General features: G+C 33.6%; 2 protein-coding genes and 1 pseudogene across 2 annotated transcripts; 1 reads left to right on the forward strand and 2 right to left on the reverse strand.

The window, feature by feature from the left end:
- Positions 1-4986: 4986 nt before the first annotated feature.
- On the forward strand, positions 4987-8151 carry LOC112729892 (transcription factor MYB88-like; annotated as a pseudogene).
- Positions 8152-12248: 4097 nt separating this feature from the next.
- On the reverse strand, positions 12249-13681 carry LOC112729893 (uncharacterized). The gene is made up of 2 exons (XM_025780031.1): positions 13625-13681; positions 12249-12602 (listed from the first exon to the last, which is right to left on the reverse strand). Exons 1-2 carry the CDS (start codon positions 13679-13681, stop codon positions 12249-12251), a joined length of 411 nt encoding a protein of 136 aa, XP_025635816.1.
- A 4191-nt stretch (positions 13682-17872) lies between these two features.
- Positions 17873-21302, reverse strand: LOC112729894 (uncharacterized). The gene is made up of 4 exons (XM_025780032.1): positions 19716-21302; positions 18930-18961; positions 18314-18433; positions 17873-17915 (listed from the first exon to the last, which is right to left on the reverse strand). Exons 1-4 carry the CDS (start codon positions 21300-21302, stop codon positions 17873-17875), a joined length of 1782 nt encoding a protein of 593 aa, XP_025635817.1.

Below are 21302 nucleotides of genomic sequence, written 5' to 3' on the forward strand. Positions count from 1 at the left end.
TATATTATTTTAATACTATTTGACTATAATTTCTTTTAAAAATAATTTAAATTTATGTGTTAAAATTTAGTACTCTTTTTGTATTTAATTATTTCTAATGAAATTTATATTATAAAAATTAACAATAATAAATAAAATATATACTAATTTAAAAATATATAATAAAAAATATACAAAGTCAAATAAAAAAATAAAGTTCTATAAAAAAATACGTATTAATAAAAATGATTAAAAAAATTTATATGAACAATGAATACTAAAAAATCTATTAAAAAAATACAATAATATACCTAAGTGAACATTAAAAACATTCTAAATAAAAATATTCATACTATTAGCAAGAAAAAAATAAAAATTAAAACTTTAACAAAGAGTACTAATAATAATATTAAAAAAAATATTTGTTTATAAAGCATAGTTATAGCTATAAAAAAAATATTTAAGAACTCTTATGATTATTTTTTTAGTATTTTTTATTGTAAATGAGATTAAATGACAAAATTAGTAGAATGTCAATTAATTTTTTAATTGATCAAGTGAACGCAAAAGCTAAATGCAAAAGTTACAATTGGTTGCTTCTGATAAACGGGAGTTCAAATCCAGAATTATGTTCGCGTTTAAAGAAAAAAAAGTTAACCAAACAAAATTATAACGTTCAAAAAAAATTAAACATATTTTTTGTGCTTCCAACATGTTTACCAAACATTAATACAGCCTAAATCTTCATAACTGAAATCTATTCCCATGATAGCAACTTCATTATTTTTCTGGCACACACCTAAACCACCACCTCTCTCTCTTTTCCTTACCTTTCTCATCTTCCCTCTTCTTCCAACTTTTTTTTTTAAATTCTGAATCTGATGTTAATTATTTAATTGTATTTTATGGTGATTATTTAATTGTATTTTATAGTGGTGGTATGACATACTGAAATGCGATTTTCCTCCTCATCAAACATGGAAAGAGCTCAAGCGACTTTAAACTAAGAATATGCATATTAAAATATTGAATAGGGTTTAAGTTCAATTTGAATAAATAATTTAATTATTTTTTTTTAAAATAACTTAAACAATAAATTTTTATATTAAAAGTAGTTTATAAATAAATTATTTTATATTTAATTTTTTAATTCTAAAAGTGTTTATTTAAAAAAAAATATAATAAAAAATTTTATTATAAAAAAATTATTTTTTTTATTTTTTTATAAAATATAAATACTTAAATAATTTTTTTTAAAAATTTTAAAAATTACACCAAATATTAATACTATTATTTTTTATAAATTAAAAATTTAAAAAAATAACTTTTAAAATTTCTCAAACAAAACTTTAAAACACCTCAACCCTTGGAATCAGGTCAGTGGGATCCAATAAACTACTCCATGTCTTGCTTGACTGAACCATTAGTATGATTTATGAACCATTGACTCGGCCATGTATATCATCATTGGGGTATTTCATTATGTATTTGTATTCCTTTTCAAGTTACTTTGCTACAATTTTCTTGGTGCACCAGAGCTAGCATAGCTTTTCTGCCTCCGTACATTATTTTATTTTTAAAAGCAATTATTTAAGGTCAACCATACGTATTCCAAAATTATATTGTGATCGCCTGATCGAAGTTGGCTGGTTAAGACTTTGCTTACTTTTTTTTTAATTAAATAAAAAACAATCATTCAACTATGCATATCCCCAATTTCTCAATATTTTTGGTGTTATTTAAATTATTTTTTTAACAATTTTAACTTTAGAATTTAAGGTCAAAGGAATTTAGAGTTTGGTTTGTCTGTAAATTTTTTTTTCTAAAAATTTGATTTTTTAGTATATATATTTTTTTAATAGGAGTTTCATAAATGGATTTGGATCCTCTAAAGTTTGAATTTCACTTTAGAGAGTAAAGTGTGATCTTTTACCATTAATTTTATAGGTGGGACCAATAATAAATATGAAAGAGAAACTATTCAAGGGTAGAGATCACACTTTACTCTCTAAAGTGAAATTCAAACTTTAGAGGATCCAAATCCTTCATAAATAGATTCCTAGTTTGTGTTTATTAAAAAATTTGCTAATAAAAAACAAAACGAACTAAATCCATGAGAATTTTTCAATTTGAATATAATTGATTATTTTGCATTAATAAAAATTGAATTTCAAACAGTATTTTTCAAATGAAAAACGTACATATAATTTTTGAAAAATAATTTTTTTAAAAGTTATAAGTGAAATTCAAATCCGTAATTTTTTAAATGAATATAAAAAAATTATACTATTTAAATTATAATTTATTAGCGACTGCTATCTCTTAGCTATTACTGTTAAAATTTAAAAATATATCCAACGTGGCATATTAAATATCTACTTCACACATCTCTGATAACTCAAAACTTTTATATTGGAATGCACACTTATGAGTCTTAAGCCAAATAGGCATCAGATTGTGAATTTGTGAGTCAAGAATACACAAATTTGAGGAATTAGACTTTGTATTGGAAATTAGAAATAGGATTAAAAGTAAATCAAGTCACTTTATAACTCAGTTTGAGCTCGATTCGTTAATAGCTCGTTAAGTTGAGTTGAGTTTGAGTTTAAAATTGAGCTCATAAATTAAATGAGTCGAGATATTAGCTTATGAGCTGAATTGATTATATATATATATATATATAATAGTTTAAATTAAATGCATATAGGATATATGTATTAATAATAATAATAATAATAATTTTACGTATATTAATGTTCTTAATTATTTAAAATTTTATAATAACTTTTTATATATAATTTTGATAAAAGATATAAATAAAAAATTTATAATTTATAGATAAATAATATATAAAATTAATTTTTTAAAAATATTTTTAATATATATAAGTTATAATTTATTGATATAAAATTATAGATTATGTTCATATTATTTGAACCAGTTCGTGAGTTCGAGCCAACTCATAAGCTTTCGTTTAATCGAATTTAAACTTATAAAATAGGCTTGATTGTTAATGAGTCGAACCATGAGCCAAGCTTAATTTTTGTGAGTCGAGCTTAAACTTGGTCTAACTCAACTCAACTCGACTCACTTTCGTCTCTAATTAAAAGTTATACATTTTGGAGGTGTTTGATTGACGTGAAAAAAAGAGAAAGGAAATCGAAAAAAAAAATTGAAAAAAAAATTATTTTTTTATTTGATTGAATAAGAAAAAGAATGAATAGTATAAAAGAATTAGAATTTACTAAATTTTTTCTTTTGATATTAGATGGAAAAAAATGTACGTGATATTAATATTGTTTTTTATAATATTATATATTATTTTTTATATTTTTTATTCATCTAAACATATCTAAAAAAAATAAAACTTTACTCAATTTTTTTTTCTGTTTTCTTTTTCTCTATTTCTTTTCTTTTTCTATTTCAGCGGTTAGTGGCTAAATAGGATTGGCAACATAATTTGTATCCAATCTATTCTAATTTTGTCGTAGCAAATTGGCAACCGAATTACAATTAGGAGAATTGAATTAAGCGTCGAACAAATTTTATTCGAATACCCAACATCCAATTTGCAACTTTAATATAATCTAAATATGTATATATAATATATAAATGAGTAAACATTTGAACTCAATTTTTTTCACAAATAATAGCTAATATTATAAATAAATTTGCTAATCATACATAAATAATAGCTAATATTATAAAATATAAAATGATTAAATATTGTATTTGAATTAAAATAAATTTATTTTTTAAAATTGAACTAGTGTATGTTCCCGTGCCCTGCACGAAATAATACATAAAATCATATAAAATTTTTTTATTAAAATTTAAATGAAAAATATCTATAGTAATTATTATTATAAATACTTTACAACTTAAAAATATTAAAAATAAATAATATTTATTTTAATTAGTTTAAATTGGTTGAATGATCATCTCATTTGTCTGCTTAAGTAAGTATTTGGAGTTCGAATCTTGCATTGTATTAGTTAGCAACAGACCCTTAATAAATAGAGCATCAATATGTGGTGGATTAGTCATCTATTTGCCGAGTTAGGAAATCCGTAAAAAAAAGTGTATTTGACTTTAAAATAGATTAATTTTTCCTTAATAGCAATACTTATGGACTTTTGTCTTTGTTAAAATTTACTTAAAATAATTTTATTTGTTAGTATTATATTCATTCTTGAAGTCAAAACAATATGATCAACATTGTTTACTTGTTAAAACTTCACATTTTATGAAATGATTTTTAAATTTTCAAATTCATAAACTTATATCATTACAAAAGTTATTAGATCGATTAATATTTCTTGGTAATATGGTGTACCGAAACACCATCATTGAGTATTAGTTAGTGTGAAGAGAAAGTGAGAAACCAATAACAACTTTTATTATTCGATATATAATTTATTCTATTGAAAAATAAATTAATATTTTCTAAACTTGTAAATATATTTTCTTCTAATTTCTTACACCATTTTATTTGACAATATTTACCATTAAAAATAACAAATAATTATACTGTCCTACAATATATATAATGTACAAAGTAATTTCTTATCTTAAAATTAATTCTGGTTAGTGAGATAAAATTTAAAATATTTTTATTTTCTTACTCAAATTTAAATTTAAATTTAGAATTGATTAACAACTCATCTTTTTTTTAATTTCAATAAAAAAAAATGTATTCGTTAGATGCAAAATATTCAGCATTTAATAATTTCAATCATTTAAATTTTAATTATCAAAAATTAGGTTAAAAATTAATTATAAACTTAATAATCGATAATATATATTATATTAGTACGTAAAGAACTATATTTTTTCTGATAATATATATATTTTTTTATTGTGTGCTTTTATAATTTAACATTTTAAAATTTTTTTATAATAATTTTAAGGTAAAAAAATGATATAAATAAGATTATGTCAATATTAAAATAATAAAAAAATATTTATCTAATAAATTTGAAGAATAAATAATATATTAACAAAAAAATATATGGCAACAGATGAACAGAAATAGCGAAAGTGGTTTCAGGAAGGTAACAAAAGTCATTCTCCTCTTCATGCACATTTAGAATGGAAATTGTGTGAACATTCAAATCTTATTGATCATGCTTTGTATGCAGAACGGATAATGCTGTGAAAAATCGCTTCTCTACACTCTGCAGAAAGAGGCAAAAATATGAAGCTTTAGCTAAAGAGAACAGCATTTCATCACACATCAATTCAAATAACAAGAAAATTATTTTCCAACATGCTTATAATACAGATGCAACATCAAAATCTGCTATATCTATCAAGAAAATGAGGTAAAGTACGATTTATGAATCCCAATACACAAATTTACAAAGAATGATGCTAAAATATTCTCCTATTGTAATGCAGGAGGGCTCATATCACGGATGATGGAAGGAAGATCAAGTTTGGAGATAGATCACATTTGCAAAATGGAACTTTGATAAATCAGCATCCAAGGACACCATTCGCAGTATCATAAACAATTTGCTAGACGAGCTTCAAATTTGTAATGCCAAGTTTAGTAGTTCTGGGAACTATCTCGAAATTGAATTTTATTAGTTACATACATAACATGATTCTCAAATTTTGAAACCTAAAGCATAAAACAAGTTGTAGTTAAGATGTTCAGCAAATGTAACTTTGGCCATCCTCCTATTCTAATATTAAACTGGTTTATTATGCCTTTGCAGCTCAAAATAATAAAACTCAAGGAACATTCCTAAAAAGGGATGACCCAAAAATAGATGCATTAATGCAACAAGCAGAGTTGCTAAGCTCACTAGCTCAAAATATTGATACAGAGGACATGGACCAAAGTCTTGAAAACACGTGGAAGGTGAACCTCCATAATCTCTTGGCCTGTATTGTTTTGATTTTGAGCATTGAGCACGTTATGTTTTTGTCATAATTGAAATATGTAGTTGGTTTCATGACCACAGCCTCTAGTAGAGACAACATATTTCTAGTCTCTAATAAAAGTTTCAGCATCAACAGAACCAAAGCAGAATCATAGAAGTCACATTTGTAGCATCAAAATGTTTTTGAACCGAACCAAAGAAGCAAACAACTCGAAATGCAAGATTCAAGGTTTAAAAACTTGCTGATCTTAAAAATATGGTTGAAGACTTGAGTAGTAATGAGGGAGGCCAGCCATGTTGGAGGTACTTTAAAGACTTTAAAAATATAATTTCCTGTATGCTTAACAAGAAGACTAATATTTTTTAAATATGATTCAGGCAAATGGATCTGTATGAAGACTCTCCAGCCAGTTCTGAATACAGTACAGGATCAACTATCCTCCCTCTCTCAGCTGGTGACATTATGGAACACTCTTCACACCGGGATATAGAAACTGAAATGAAAACCACACAAATTGAAGATAAGAAAGAAGTAGATGGATGTGAGAGCGGTGTTCTAGTTACTGCAACCCTGGATCAAGGTAACATAATTCATTATTAAGAATGAAAATTCTATCATTTTTCTAAAGTATATTACTTTTTCTCCTTCATGTATTAATACCCTTATCATTTTAATGAACCAAAATGCTAATAAGATATACATATTTCCATAGTAGATATGCTGCTGAATTTAGAAGAACAAATAAACAATGATAGCGCTGTTTCTGTCTCATCAAGAGTGGAGTTTGGTTCCCCTGTTCAAGTAACTCCGATATTCAGATCTTTGGCTGCAGGGATTCCCAGCCCACAATTTTCGAAAAGTGTAAGTTACCTAAACACCTTGGGATTGAACAATTTTAATACCAACAGAAATACTATCACAGTAATAGTAACAACTAACAAGTATGAATATACTGTTAATAACATTATATATTTGGAAACCCCACTGAACTAATGTTCCTATAAAATCAATAATCAATATGAATCAGAAGCAGGACTTCGAGAAAGCTATTAAATTATCCATTCCAGCAGTAACATGATAATGCGGTGCAATTTAGGTGTGGTGTTGGTTAGGTTTTAATGTAAGGGAGTGGAAGTTGATAGATGATATCAGCATCTACAATTATACAAGACAGACATATGCATTGCTTAAATCATAATTAAGCTAAGCTCTAGAACAGAAGGACTAGAGTATTATAACAGTACTAAATACATAGCATGAAGCATATTTTGTTATCTCCTCCTAATTAGTTTCATCTGTATACTTGCTATGAGCAATTAGCCAATTAGTCGTTACCCTTTTTCTTGTCATGCATTCCAATTTGTCAAAGTTTGAAGCTAGACTAACCATTTGTTCTTGAACTTCTTTCAGGAAAGGAACTTCTTAAGGAAAACACTAGGAGTGGAGTCTCCATCTCTCAACCCAAGTGCTCAACCATCACAACCGCCACCCTGTAAAAGAGCCCTACTATATAGTTTATAATCCTAGATCCCAATATCCATAGGTTATTTTCCCCTTTCTGAATCCTTGACATCCTTCTTTGCCTAGTTTGAGAAACATTTAAATTTTATTCTGCCCTAAAACTTTGAAAGGCATACCCTTGGCAAGAATGTAATGGTATGTTCTTGCCATCTTCAACATATCTAACAATATCCTTCCCTTCACTCAAGGGTTACCTCCTAGATAATGGCACCAAAAATCAGTGTGCTTTTAGAGTGTGATTCTTTGGTTTGTCTTCTTTTCACATTATTCTGGGTTTGTTTTTCTCCAATCCAGCATTTTGCCTTTTTTTATGTACAGAGCCTGGTGTGTTATCATTAGTCATCTTGCGCATATGTATACATTGGCATATCGCCTTTCCTACTACATATAATGAACAAAAACATAAAGAGAAAAGTTGCAAAAAAAAAGGGGGAAAAGAAGTGTGTAATAGAGGATTTTCATTAATTAGTTGGAACCTAGATTCTTATTTGTTTGTTTTTGGTGTACATAGATTATAGAATAAATTATCTTCCCCCTTTTTTTTTGTTTCTGATGTACCGAAACTTAAGTATAATTGAGTGGTATTTTGGTTTTGGTGTGCTCAATGTTGTATCTATTTCTTACACAACCAAATCTAGAGAATTCTTCAAACAAGTAATCCCAATTAGGCATAAACAAATTCTCTCACTCTCTGAACATGAAAACAGACATGTACATTGTGCTTTCATACAGAAGAAGAAAAAAGGGTTCTAGACAAAATTATGTACTTACATAAGATAGAGGGACCCTGTGTTGTGTTGTGGCAGATTCATGATGCATGCAGATTGCAGAGCTTTCCTTCATGGAGTGCTTGATGAGTTAATTAGTTCCATGGCTGTTGATGGTGGTTGTGAAGTGGAATCCAGAAGGCATTACATAACAAAATATAATGATGAATATGAAAAAGGCATTAGCTCATAAAGAAGGAGGGAACAATCTACAAAATAAAGCGCCTTCCTTTACTCTTAACTTTCTTCATTAAAGGCAAACTGCACCTATGACTCTTTTGACTACAGAGTCAACACTTCTAGTGAGTTTTTTGAAAATCTGTAGTGCTCTTCATATAATTCCATGCAAGTATGCAATTTCAAGGGTGAGAAATTTAGATAAAATTTTTAACTTTTAGTATAAAAGAAGTGCTTTTTCAATCAATCCTGTAGCACTCTCTATCCAACAAAAGGGTCTTTTTAGCAACATACTTATCATTTGAGAATTCTAAAGTGATGCTACGAGCTAATTCTATCTAATTGTTTCCTTCATTAAGTATTTTCATTGACTTGCAATTACTATTATTTACAATTTTCAATAGATTTTTTTTTTGGTGTCACAGATTCAAAGTCTAGATTTAAGTTACAGTTACACAATTGATCTTGCTTGCGAAATAGAGGTGATAACTGAGTTAAGTCCTCAGAGGCTGAACGTCCAACTCTTGAGTCCAAGCTTTTCCTTTGTGTTGTGGTGTGAAAGTACGAGCTATAAAGATGAGGGAGAGTATACCTGCAAAGGCACTCTGAAACTTAAGTCAGTATATTATCTTGTTCGAATGATCTTAAAAGAACATTTTACCTTGCTTTATATTGTAGGCTATTTTTCCGTTACGCTTTTGGTATTAAGGTCGTTTATGAAAAGGCGAATAACGTCTCTTTCTCATATACTGTTATATCATCGGTTATGGTGGAAGCACTTATTTGACCGAGTTATGACTCATGAATGGACGAGCTTATAACGGATTATACCGAGTTATAGCTCATGAATGGGTGGGCTCATAACGGACCACGCCGAGTTATAGCTCATAAGTGAGCGAGTTTGTAACGGATTTCACCGAGTTATATCTTATTTATTATAACCATATCACATCCCCCAAGCTTGGCCTGTGAAAAGTTTTTAATGAAGCAGATTGAGCTTATTAAGGAGTTATAACTCGGTGAGATAGGTTGCTGAGTGAGCCCCCAGTTCAACTTACTTCATTAAAAATTCTTTATGTTTGTGACGTGGGGAGTCGTGTTATTGTTTTTGGTGAGGAGAGAGAAAGAGTAGTGGATCATTAAAGTCTCTTATTTTCCCAAAGCAAATGCACCGTTTGATGTGATTGAGGAAGTAATTACCTTTACAATGTGGTTAAGTGAATGGTTTGGGAACTGAGTTGCTTATCCCTGACCCTTGGTATTTCTTCTTTGAAAACAGAATGAGTAAAAGAGGTATGCATGATTTTTATTTTATTTTGTAATTTTTCGTCTTCTTCTTCCTTCTTTGTTTTTGCTTTTGGTTCTGGGTTTGGTTATGGGGTTTGAGAAGGAGAAGAAAAGGGAGATTGATTGGTCCTATGACTGGGTTAGTGAGGATGTGAAGGGTTGGGTGTCTTTGTTTCGGGATGATGCGGCTGTGAAGGAGGTTGATGTTGGCAGAATCGTGAGGCCAGGGTCTGGGGTTCAGGTGGAGTTGCTGCCATGCAGTAGTGAGGATAGGATTTGTCATAGGGGGCAGGGGTTTGAGTATTTTTATATGCATAGTTGTGAGTTGGAAGAACTGAGAGTGAGGCTGCCATTTACAGTGTTTGAATGTCAAATTTTGAAGCAACTAAACTGTGCTCCTTCACAATTGCATCCCAATGGTTGGGCATTTCTGCGTTGTTTCAAAATACTGATGGAATTTCTTGAGGAGGATCCTTCTGTAGATTTGTTTTTTTCTTTGTTTCAAGCTAAAGAAGTTTGGAAAGGGGGTTGGGTTAATCTGAACAGTACTCCTGGGTTTGGTATCTTCAAATTATATAAGTCTTCTTTCAAGGACTTTAAGGAGATGTATGTGAAGGTGAGGAATGTTGAAAAAGAGTTTCCTTTTTATATTGACGAGTTCTTGGCTGAGAGGTTTTCCCTTTGGTGGTGCTCGGAACCCCAGAATATACTCGGGGATGAAGTTATAACTTCGAGGAATGTGTGTATAATTGAGTTTTTGGTGGAACAAATTGATCGAAAAGATTTGATCTCCATTTTTGAACTGTTAAAGTGGGAGGAAAATAGGGCTGCTGTGGTAGATTATATGGGTGAGTTGTGTATATGTGTTAGTGATTTACTTGTGTATTTGAGCCTTACTGAGCTGCTGTTTTGCTTTTTGAATTTGCAGGTGGTAAGTATCCGGGGGTGTCAGCTGCTTCACTTAGGTTGCGTTTTAAAAGTAAGAACTTGGAGAAAGAGGTGTCGTCGTCCAATCGCGAAAAAGGTGGTGGAGCTGGAGAATTTAGTCAACCTCGTTAGGGTCGGAGGAAGGTGATTGGAAAGAAGAGGAAATCGATCGTGGTCGATGTGTCCAAGGATACTAGCGAGAAGGAACAAGGGGTTTCTTTAGAGGAGATTCAAACTTTTGTTGTGAATCAGAAAAAGCTGCATGAAATGACCGAACATAGTGAGGGTATATCTATATGGGGGAAGGAGTATCCCTATATGGCTGTTCACGATGAGCATTGTCAGTCTGAAGCTGACGTATCGTTGGCGAATGAGGTTGGCAAAATGGCTGTTGGTCAGTATATGCAGGTAATGTCTTGTTATGGTTGTTTTGTTTGTTGGGAGTTACTTGTATATTTTATTGTTTTTTGTTGTGGTTTGTAGGTGGTTGGTTTGAGGTTAGCTAGTTTAGGTCATAGTCAAGAGCTGAAGCATAAAAAGGTGTTGGTGGAGAAGAATGAGGTTTTGCTGTTGAAAGAAGAATTGAGTAAGTCTAAAGGTGCTGTTGCCGAACTCCAGAATAAGTTGGCTGAAACTGAAAAAAAATTGAAGGAGACCAAAGAGAACTATGCTAATGATGTTGAGGATTTGAAAAAGAAAGAGGCTAACTTGGCGAGCATGGAAGCTCGGTTGATTGAGGTAACTGCGAAGCTTAAAGAAATGGAGAAGAAAAAGGGTGATGAGATTTTAGATTCGTTTGTTGAGGATTTTGAGAGGGCGTCTTTGCAGATGAAGTTCCTTGTGCCTGATGCTGATCTGTCTGAGATGGACCCTGGGAAGATTGTCCGAGATGGTAAAATAGTTGAGGACGATGGCATTACCGAGGATGAGGCAGAGAATGTTTAAGATATTATTGTAATTGTTTTAGTGCTGTTTATGTTTGTTTCTGTTTTGATGTTTTGATTTGGCAAAGACTTATTGATATTTGCTAAATAATTATCTACTATTTTGTAGCCTGCTAATAGAGTTTGTTTGACTTATTGTTTATTTGTGGCTAATTTGGATTTTAAATGTTTGAGAGGCCTTTGCATAATTGATGGGAATGTTCCGTTAAGAATATCCCTGTTAGAGTTTGCCGATAATGTTCGGATTGAAATTAGGCGAGGATACTCGTCTTTTTGAAATCATAGATAAATCTGTATCTTATGATATTTATTGTAAAAGCAATCATAGGAATGATATAGTGAGAAAGTTGTTATATAAGAAAGAGTGAAATAGACTTTATTCACATAGTAATATTGGCAATCCTTTGGATACAAAGGTTCAGGTAGGCTAGCCTCGTTAAAACCTCTCCAAGCAAAACCCTTTAGGGATAAAATCTTGGTAGTAGGAAAAAGAGTACAAGCCTGTCCCTGAGTTTTAACTATAGAATTTCTTTAAGGAAGATACATTCCAAGTGTTGGGTAGGATTGTACCATTTAGAGTTTCTAGTTTATATGCTCCATTGCCGAGGACTTGTGTGACTCGATACGGCCCTTCCCAATTTGCGGCGAGCTTGCCATGCGATGGTGGATGTCGCGCGAGCTCTGTCTTTCGAATGACCAAGTCTTTGAATGTTCGGCTTCTGACCGATTTATTGTAGCGCCGAGATAATGTTTGCTATGCGGCGCGTTGTCTGAGTGTGGCTATATCTCGGATCTCTTCAATGATGTCTAACTCGGCTCGCCGAGCTTGATCATGTTCGCCGAGCTGTGTCCTAATTGAGCTTTGGGAGATTTCTAGTGGTATCATTGCTTCAGATCCATAGACAAGTCGGAACGGCGTCTCTTTTGTTGATGATTGGGGTGTTGTATTATATCCCCATAGGACTTCAGGTATGAGGTCGGCCCATAGCCCTTTTGCATCGTCCGGCTTCTTCTTGAGTGCGTGCAAGATCACTTTATTTGCTGCCTCTGCTAGTCCGTTCGTCTGAGGATGTTCAACAGGGGCGAAATGTTGTTTGATTTTGAGGTTCTGCAAAAAAGATTAAAATTTCTGATCGGCAAACTGGCGACTATTGTCAGTTATGATATGACGAGGAATGCCGAAACGGCAAATAATGTTCTTCCAAACAAAAGATATTACTTGTTGTGATGTTATTTTAGCTAAAGGTTGGACCTCGACCCATTTTGAGAAGTAGTCAATTCCAACTATAAGAAATTTTACCTGGCTCGGCGCCGTAGGGAACGGGCCGAGAATGTCTAATCCCTATTGGTTGAAAGGCCATGTGACATCGCTATGATGCATATCCTCTGCTGGAATGTGGATGGTTGGGGCGTGCTTCTGGCAATTTATACAGGTCCTAACCTAGTTTCGACTGTCTTGTTTTAGTGATGGCCAGAAGAAGCTGGCACAGAGGATTTTTGAGGCTAGGCTCCGAGATCCTGTGTGTGTTTCGCAGATCCCCTCATGTGCCTCCCGTAGTGCTATTTCGGCTTCGGATCTGCTAAGACATTTGAGTAAAGGGCAAGTGTATCCTCGTCTGTATAAGGCTCCGTTCAGTAATGTGAAAAAGGTGGCTTGTCTTCGGAACCTTTTGACATTCCCAATGTTGTCTGGAATGTTGGATGTTTGTAAATAATTTATGAAATCTGTCTGCCAATCACTTTCCTAAGTAACACTTAGCACTTTTGTCAGGCCAACACTGGGAGATTTTAGAGTAAATTGATGTAATGTAGATATCTCGGACTGAGTACTGCCGAGCTTGGATAAAATATCGGCTCTTTGGTTTTGTTCTCTTGGTATGTGTTGTATTTCAAACTTTTTAAATTGTGAAATTAAATCTTTGACTAATAGTAAATATTTAGATAGAAGAGGGTCTCTTACTTGAAACAGGTCGTTTACCTATTGAACAACCAACAAGGAGTCACAATATACCTTGATTGTGTGGATTTGAAGATCTAAACAAAGCCGAAGTCCTACGACCAAGGCTTCATACTCGGATTGATTATTGCTGGCTTTAAAAGATAGGTGTAAGGAATGCTCGAGGATGGAACCATCGTCGGCTTCGAGTCGTATTCCAGCGCCGCATCCTTCTTTGTTGGATGAGCCATCTATGTACAAGGTTCATTGTTTTGTGTGGTTATCTTCTAATGGTATTGTAAGCTCTGGAATAAAGTCGGCTAAAAATTACGATTTTATTGCCCCTCTGGACTGATATCTGATGTCGAACTCAGATAGTTCGATTGACTATTTTATAAGTCTCCCTGCAATGTCGGGCTTGTGTAGCACTTGTCGTAGTGGGTGATCTGTTCTGACATTGATGACATGACTTTGAAAATAAGGTTGGAGTCTTCGTGCTGAGAAGACTAATGTTAAGGCCAGCTTCTCTATTCTCAGATAATTAAGCTCGGCATGGTGGAGTGTTTTGCTGACGAAGTAGACTGGTTGCTGAATTTTGCTTCTTTCTGTGACAAGAGCCGAGCTTATTGCCCAATCAGTAACTGATAGGTACAGAAATAAATCTTCCCCTTGGAGGGGCTTCTGTAGAATCGGCGGTTGCGAGAGAGTTGTTTTTAGTGTGTTAGAAGCTCTTTCGCAATCGTCTGTCCACTGAAATTTGTTTTTCTTTTTAATTGTTTGGAAAAAAGGATTAGACTTTGAAGCTAAACAAGGTACAAATCTTGATAATGCAGCAAGCCTTCCTGTGAGGCGTTGTACTTCTTTTATAGTCTTAGGACTTGTCATATCCAAAACTGCTCGGCATTTGTCCGGGTTTGCCTCGATGCCCCTGTTTGTTAATAAAAATCCCAAAAACTTACCACCTTGTACTCCAAAAGCGCATTTTTTCGGGTTCAGGCGCATGTTGTAATGGCGTATCTGGGCGAATATTTCTGTTAAGTCGTCAATATGGTTACTGCCGACTTTTGTTTTGGCGACCATATCATCAACATAAACTTCGATGTTTCTGCCGATTTGTTTGGCGAAAACTTTATCCATAAGACGTTGGTAAGTTGCTCCTGCATTCTTTAGTCCAAAAGGCATAACCTTATAACAGTAGTTTCCAAAGTCAGTAATAAAAGCTGTTTTACATTGATAAGAGGGATGCATAAGTATTTGGTTGTACCCTGAATAGGCATCCATGAAACTTAAGGTAGCGTAACCGGAAGCGTTATCTACCAAAGAGTCTATGGACGGTAAAGGATACGAATCCTTTGGGCATGCTTTGTTTAAATCAGTAAAATCGACGCACATGCGCCACTTACCATTTTGTTTCCTTACCATAACCACATTGGCGAGCCAGGTGGTAAATCTGATCTCTTTGATGAATTCGGCACTTATCAGTTTTTGTGTTTCTTCCAACGACGCTTTTCGTTTTTCCTCACCGAGTTTTCTTTTCTTTTGCTGCACAGGTCTCGCAGATGAGTTTATAGCTAGTTTATGGCTGATGATTTGTGGGTCTATGCCAGGCATATCTGAAGGTTTCCATGCAAATAGGTCAACTTGCTCTTGTAGGAAGGTGGTGACGGCGTTTAGTTCCTCTTTGCTTATTGAGTTACCTACAAAAGTGAACTTGTTAGGGTCATTGTTGAAATAGACCTTCTGTAAGTCGTCGGACGGAGTTGGCCTTTCCCGAAAGTCGGTTCTTGGATCTAGGTCGGCTAATGCTGAGCTATTGTGTGTGAGATCGACATTGTTAACTTGTTGTTTTGAATAATTTTGGAACTTCATGCCGATGTTGTAACAGTGCCGAGCTTCCTTATGATCTCCATGGATTGTGACGACATGATCGTCCTGCAAAGGGAACTTAACACACAGGTAAACTGTAGAAACAATGGCGCCGAACTTGTTTAAGAAAGGGCGGCCAAGGATAATATTATATGGATTGAAGCAATCTACTACTAAATATTGAATATCACAAGTTTTTGAAAGAGGATGCTCACCCAGTGTGGTTTGTAACCACACTGACCCTATTATTGGGACCCGTTTGCCTGAGAAACCGACCAGATCTCCCCCTGTTGACTGGAGAATGTTGTTATTGAGCTTCATTTTTTGAAATGTTGAGTAGAATAGAACGTCGGCACTACTTCCAGGATCCAGCAGTACTTTTTTTACCAGTAGATCTCCCAACTGAAGAGTTATAACTACGGGGTCATCCAAGTTCTGTATACTAGAGTTGTAGTCTGCTTGTGTAAATGTGAGCTGCGGTAGTTGTGTTGGATTTTCTGTTTCGTTTTGTGGTCTTTCTAACGAGCATATTGCTCGGAATGACCTTTTTCTCGCCAAGTTTGAAGAGCCTTCACTTGCATATCCTCCTGAAATATAATTAATGACTCCTCGTGGCTTTTCATAATTGTTCGCCGCTACCTTCTCTTTTCCTCGGTACTGTTGTTCTGATGAATCTTCGTTCCTGGAAGGTGTGGAATGTTTTTGGATGTGACTTCTGATGTACTTATCGAGATGGCCTTGCCGAGCTAAGCATTCTAAGAGGTCCTTTGCTATTACACAGTCATCAGTGGTGTGGCCGTGCTTCTGGTGGAAGGCACCATATTTGGATTTGTCTATGTTCTTAGTGTCTTGGTAGGTGCCGGCCTTTCTTGGTGGCTTGATGAGTTTTGAATTTAGAATCTCTTTGATGATATCCTCCCGCTCAGTGTTAAACTGCGTATAAGAGTCAAAACGAGGGGTTAGTTTAAAACCTTTCTTACTATTTGGAGTTTTATCGTCGTCTCTGTAGCTTGTTTTATCAGACTTCCGAGCTTGTCTGAGCTCCTCGATATCGATTTGTCCCTTGGCTTTTTCCCGGAACTCAGCCAGGGTTTTGGGCTTGGCTACTGCAATAGTTTCTTGGAACTTTCCAGGTCGGAGGCCGCTTTTGATTGCATGAAAATGGACTTCGGGATGGAGGTCGGGTATACTGATGGCGACTTTGGTGAAGCGAGTCATATAGTCCTTCAGACTTTCGTTCTACCGCTGCTTGATAGTGTTCAGATAGTTAGAGTCATGCAGATATATTGCGGACCCAGCGAAGTGTTCTTCAAACAGCTTGGCCAGTTGCTGAAATCACGAAACAGAACCTGCAGGCAAAGCACACAACCAATCAAGTGCAGGACCGTCTAAATAATTTGGAAAACAACGGCATAAAACAGTGTCGGATGCACTGTTGACGATCATTATTGATCAGAACTTTGTGAGGAATTTCTTCGGGTCTCCAAGCCCATCATAAGGTGTGAGGGTTAGTGGCAGGGTGAATCTCTTTGGCAATTCAAAGTTCATCACTTCTTCCATGAAGGGTCCTACAAGTTCATCGGACTCTTCTTTTTCATCCTCGGGATGAATTACATAAGCTCGGATAGTCTCCGAGACATGAGAGGGCTGGGAATGATGCTCATTATCCTCTGGCTGCTGGTGATGAGTGTCGTTATGTTCTATCCGAACATGGTTCAGTTCAGCAATTTGAGCCGCCATTATTTGCTTTTCGTCAGTTATCCGTTGATTAGCTTGTTGTAGCTCGGCTACCATCCGCATGAGTTCGGATAGTGAAGGAAGTGGTACGTCAGCCATGAGTACGAGCGAAAACAATGGGACCAAAAGAGAAAATTCTATATTTTCGGCCCCACGGTGGGCGCCAATTGATCTTGCTTACGAAATAGAGGTGATAACCGAGTTATGTCCTCAGAGGCTGAACGTCCAACTCTTGAGTTCGAGCTTTTCCTTTGTGTTGTGGTGTGAAAGTACGAGCTATAAAGAGGAGGGGGAGTGTACCTGCAAAGGCACTCCGAAGCTTAAGTCAGTATATTATCTTGTTCGAATGATCTTAAAAGAACACTTTACCTTGCTTTATATTGTAGGCTATTTTTCCGTTACGCTTTTGGTATTAAGGTCGTTTATGAAAAGGCGAATAACGTCTCTTTCTCATATACTGTTATATCATCGGTTATGGTGGAAGCATTTATTTGACCGAGTTATGACTCATGAATGGACGAGCTTATAACAGATTATACCGAGTTATAGCTCATGAATGGGTGGGCTCATAACGGACCGCGCCGAGTTATAGCTCATAAGTGGGCGAGTTTGTAACGGATTTCACCGAATTATATCTCATTTATTATGACCATATCAACAATCATATGTTATCATAGAACTTTATGAGACCCTTATCTTAGGGGACTGTGTTTTAGATTAACTGTTGTAAAAGAATTAAAGAAATGATCTTTTACATATTTAATTTAATACCACAAATAAGTAATAACACAAGTAAATATTTTTTTGAGTTTGTATTTCCATAAAAGATTTTAGTGTATTTAAAGTTGAATATGTACATAACAGCATAACGCATTATCCCAACTGTAATAATCATTGGTTTAAGTAACAAAAATTGAGTTAATATCAATAAAGAAATACAGCCGATTAAAAATTATTTAAGTTAATCTCCGAGGCGTGTAATAAGAGTCATACAGAGAATCCTGATATGAGATACACCACTGTGTGAATTCAAATTTTCTGAAGGTTGCTCCTCAAATAGCTAAATCTTCTGCAGTCTTTGTAGATTCTTCCCACTCAACAGAGAAGATACCACAATGCTAATGAATTTGCGAGTGGTAGTAATGGTAGTGTCAACCAAGGAAGAATGGAAAAAATAATGGATAGAGTCAGTGAATTATGAAGGGAAAGAAGGTGTCAAGGAAGTTTTTGCAGTTTATAAGCAATCAGACAGATTGAGAGACAAGGTTTGCTTATATTACCTTGCTTTTAAAGAATCCTGAGTTGCATTTGTAAATCCATCAAATGCAAGGTTCAGGAAACATAGTCCATATCCAAGGGGAGCATTTGGATGTGCTAACTTGCTCATAGTCCGAGTTAGTCTGCCAATAAGCATAAGCCAAGATGAGAAATTTGAAAGCTAAGCTGCATTCTCAGTCCACATGAATTTATATAAAAGATGATCATAGACTTCTCCATTTTTACATACATAAAGATGGTAAACAATAAGGAAACATTTTCCCCCCAAACTTCACCGAATATATATCTTTCATGTCCTACAAGTGAAAATGTGAAATGATGTGAAACAAAAATAGAAAGCTTAAACATAGTGCATTACTACTTAGAAATGCAAGTTAATATGCCATTGGTAATAACATGGTGTTACGCCTAATATGATTCTATCTGAACCCAAATAGACATAAAAAAAAAGACTCTATACCACTTTGAGTTGATTCGATATATATATATATATATATATATATATATATATATATATATATATATATATATTGTGGTATTGAATCGATTTGATTTATCTTAAATAAAATTCAGCTTTCCTGGAGCATGAAATAGTGTTGGTGATATACTTATACTGACCTGGAATCAGTTTTTGAAGATTTTGCCAGTACCTGCAAGCAGATAAAAAAATAAAAATAATCGCACTTAAAAACTAGTATACTGAAGACACAGAAATAAACAAATAAATCACAGCCATGCAGTGGGAGATAGACCCAAAATCTCTATAAAAGCTTCTTTCCAGAAAAGAAATGGTTGAAGAGCCCATATAATGAAAAAAAAGGATAGTAACAAACTTGGGATGGTTGTGTCCAAAAAAAATTTAAAATAGTCTAGTGGTTAGTTTATTAATCTGCTTAAACAAGTGTTGGAATTTGAATCTGCCTTGTACATGAAGCAACTCATTGGCCTTAAATGAAATTTCGATCAGCGATAAATTAATTCTTGACTTGCTGAGCTGAAGGATACAGTTGCCAACCGAAAAAAAACAGATAATCATAAAATTGAAAACTTTAGTATCAAGCTTAGTCATTAAAAAAAAAGGCTTAGTCATGAATTTTAAGGTTACATAGTCGAGGAAACAGTCCCGTTAAGACAGCAAGTAACATACTTGAATGCTTCGATTCAGGGGCGGAGCTAGGCTAACTATTTAAGGGGGGCAGTGTTATATTTTATATTATTATTTCTATTAATAAAATTAAAAAAATATATATAATCTCAATCAAAGTAAGACAATAATATATAAAAATTACCACTTACAGTTTTGTATCATGAAAAGGCTATTCGACGTTTTTTTCTATTTTCAAAATCATCTATAATTGAATTTGTGTCGAAAATAGCTACTAATTCTTTTTCTATATAGATGACCAAATTGTCTGCAAGAAATTCATCAGCCATCTTACTTCGGAGTCTTGTCTTAACAATTTTTATTGCTGAAAAAGCTCTTTCTGTTGTTGCTGTAGACACTGGTAGAGTCAAAACAAGACGTATTAATCTATCAACCATGTGATAAGTTCTTGATTTTCTCGTTTCTTGCAACTTGTTGCACAATTCAAAAAGTGTACCAATGCCTTTCAAATGATTTGGTATATCATGCTGATAATGTTGCAACTGAGATTTCAAAATATTTAGCTCATTAGAAGGAAAGTCAAGGGGATAAAACTTCTCTGCTAACTTGCTAATTTCTTCAATATTAAATGATTTGAAATTGTCCTTAGGATCCAAAGCACAACTCAAAGTCAAAAGCTCTATTGTTTGCTCATTAAATCTACTATTCAACTCTTGTATCTGAAAGTCAATTGTTGTCAAGAATACATCTATTCGATAATGATGCTCAACTATCACACTTGGTTGACGAGATCGACCTCTTCCAAAAACATATTGTGCACTCATATTAGGGACTTCAATTTCATATTTTTCACAAAAATCTTTAACATTTGCAAGAAAATTGCACCATCCACCATCTCTTAATTGTTGAAGAAGTAACTTTGATGTAGAAACAATATGCATTGCATTAAGAATATCTTGAGATTGTTGTTGCAGTGCTTGGTAAAGAACATTAGTGATTTCCATAATCTCTTTCATTAAGTGCAAAGTGAAAATAAATTCAAATGACAATAATATTTTACTAACACCATAAGCCTCACCTCTTTGTGCATAAGTTGTCCCGTCTTCAATGATATTATTGAGAACAATGTTGGTAGCAGTAAACATTTTTACCAAACTGCAAATAGAATTAAAGTGAGAGCTCCATCGAGTATCCCCAACTCTTTGTAAAATGCTTATTTGATTCGCACCTTTGCCTGTTTCTAATTCATTTTGAGCAACTAAGTTTGCATTTTCAATTGCTTGCGCTTCTTGTAATTGATCATGTCTTTTTGAAGAAGCACTAACAATAGTGACAATAGAGTTTAATTGAGTAAAAAATTCATGAATTTGAAGTACCTCTCTTAAAGCTGCCACCAATGCTAATTGTAACCTATGAGCAAAACAATGCACATAGTATGCTTGTGGAGAATCTTTAAGAAACAAAGCTTGCAAATCATTCCACTCACCCCGCATGTCGCTAGCACCATCATACCCTTGACCCCTAATATTTTCAACTTGGAGATTATAATGAGAAATGACAGAAATCAATTCTTTCTTTAAAGTTGTTGCACAAGTATCAGTGACATGCACAAGATCAAAGAATCTCTCTTTAACAAAACCATCTAGAGTAACAAATCTCAAAACAATGGCCATTTGCTCCTTTTTAGATTCATCTCTAGCTTCATCAACAATAATACAAAATTTGGCATCTCCAATCTCTTCTCTAATTGAATTTCTCACATTAGTAGCAAGAATATGTAGAATTTCTTTTTGGACATAATTTGAAGTATACTTAGCATTTTTTGGAGCATTTTCCAAAACATTCTTTTTCACTCTTTCATTGTAAGATCCCAAAAATTTCAACAT

This window comes from Arachis hypogaea, chromosome 12, assembly GCF_003086295.3.
Source record: "Arachis hypogaea cultivar Tifrunner chromosome 12, arahy.Tifrunner.gnm2.J5K5, whole genome shotgun sequence".
NCBI lineage: Eukaryota > Viridiplantae > Streptophyta > Magnoliopsida > Fabales > Fabaceae > Arachis > Arachis hypogaea.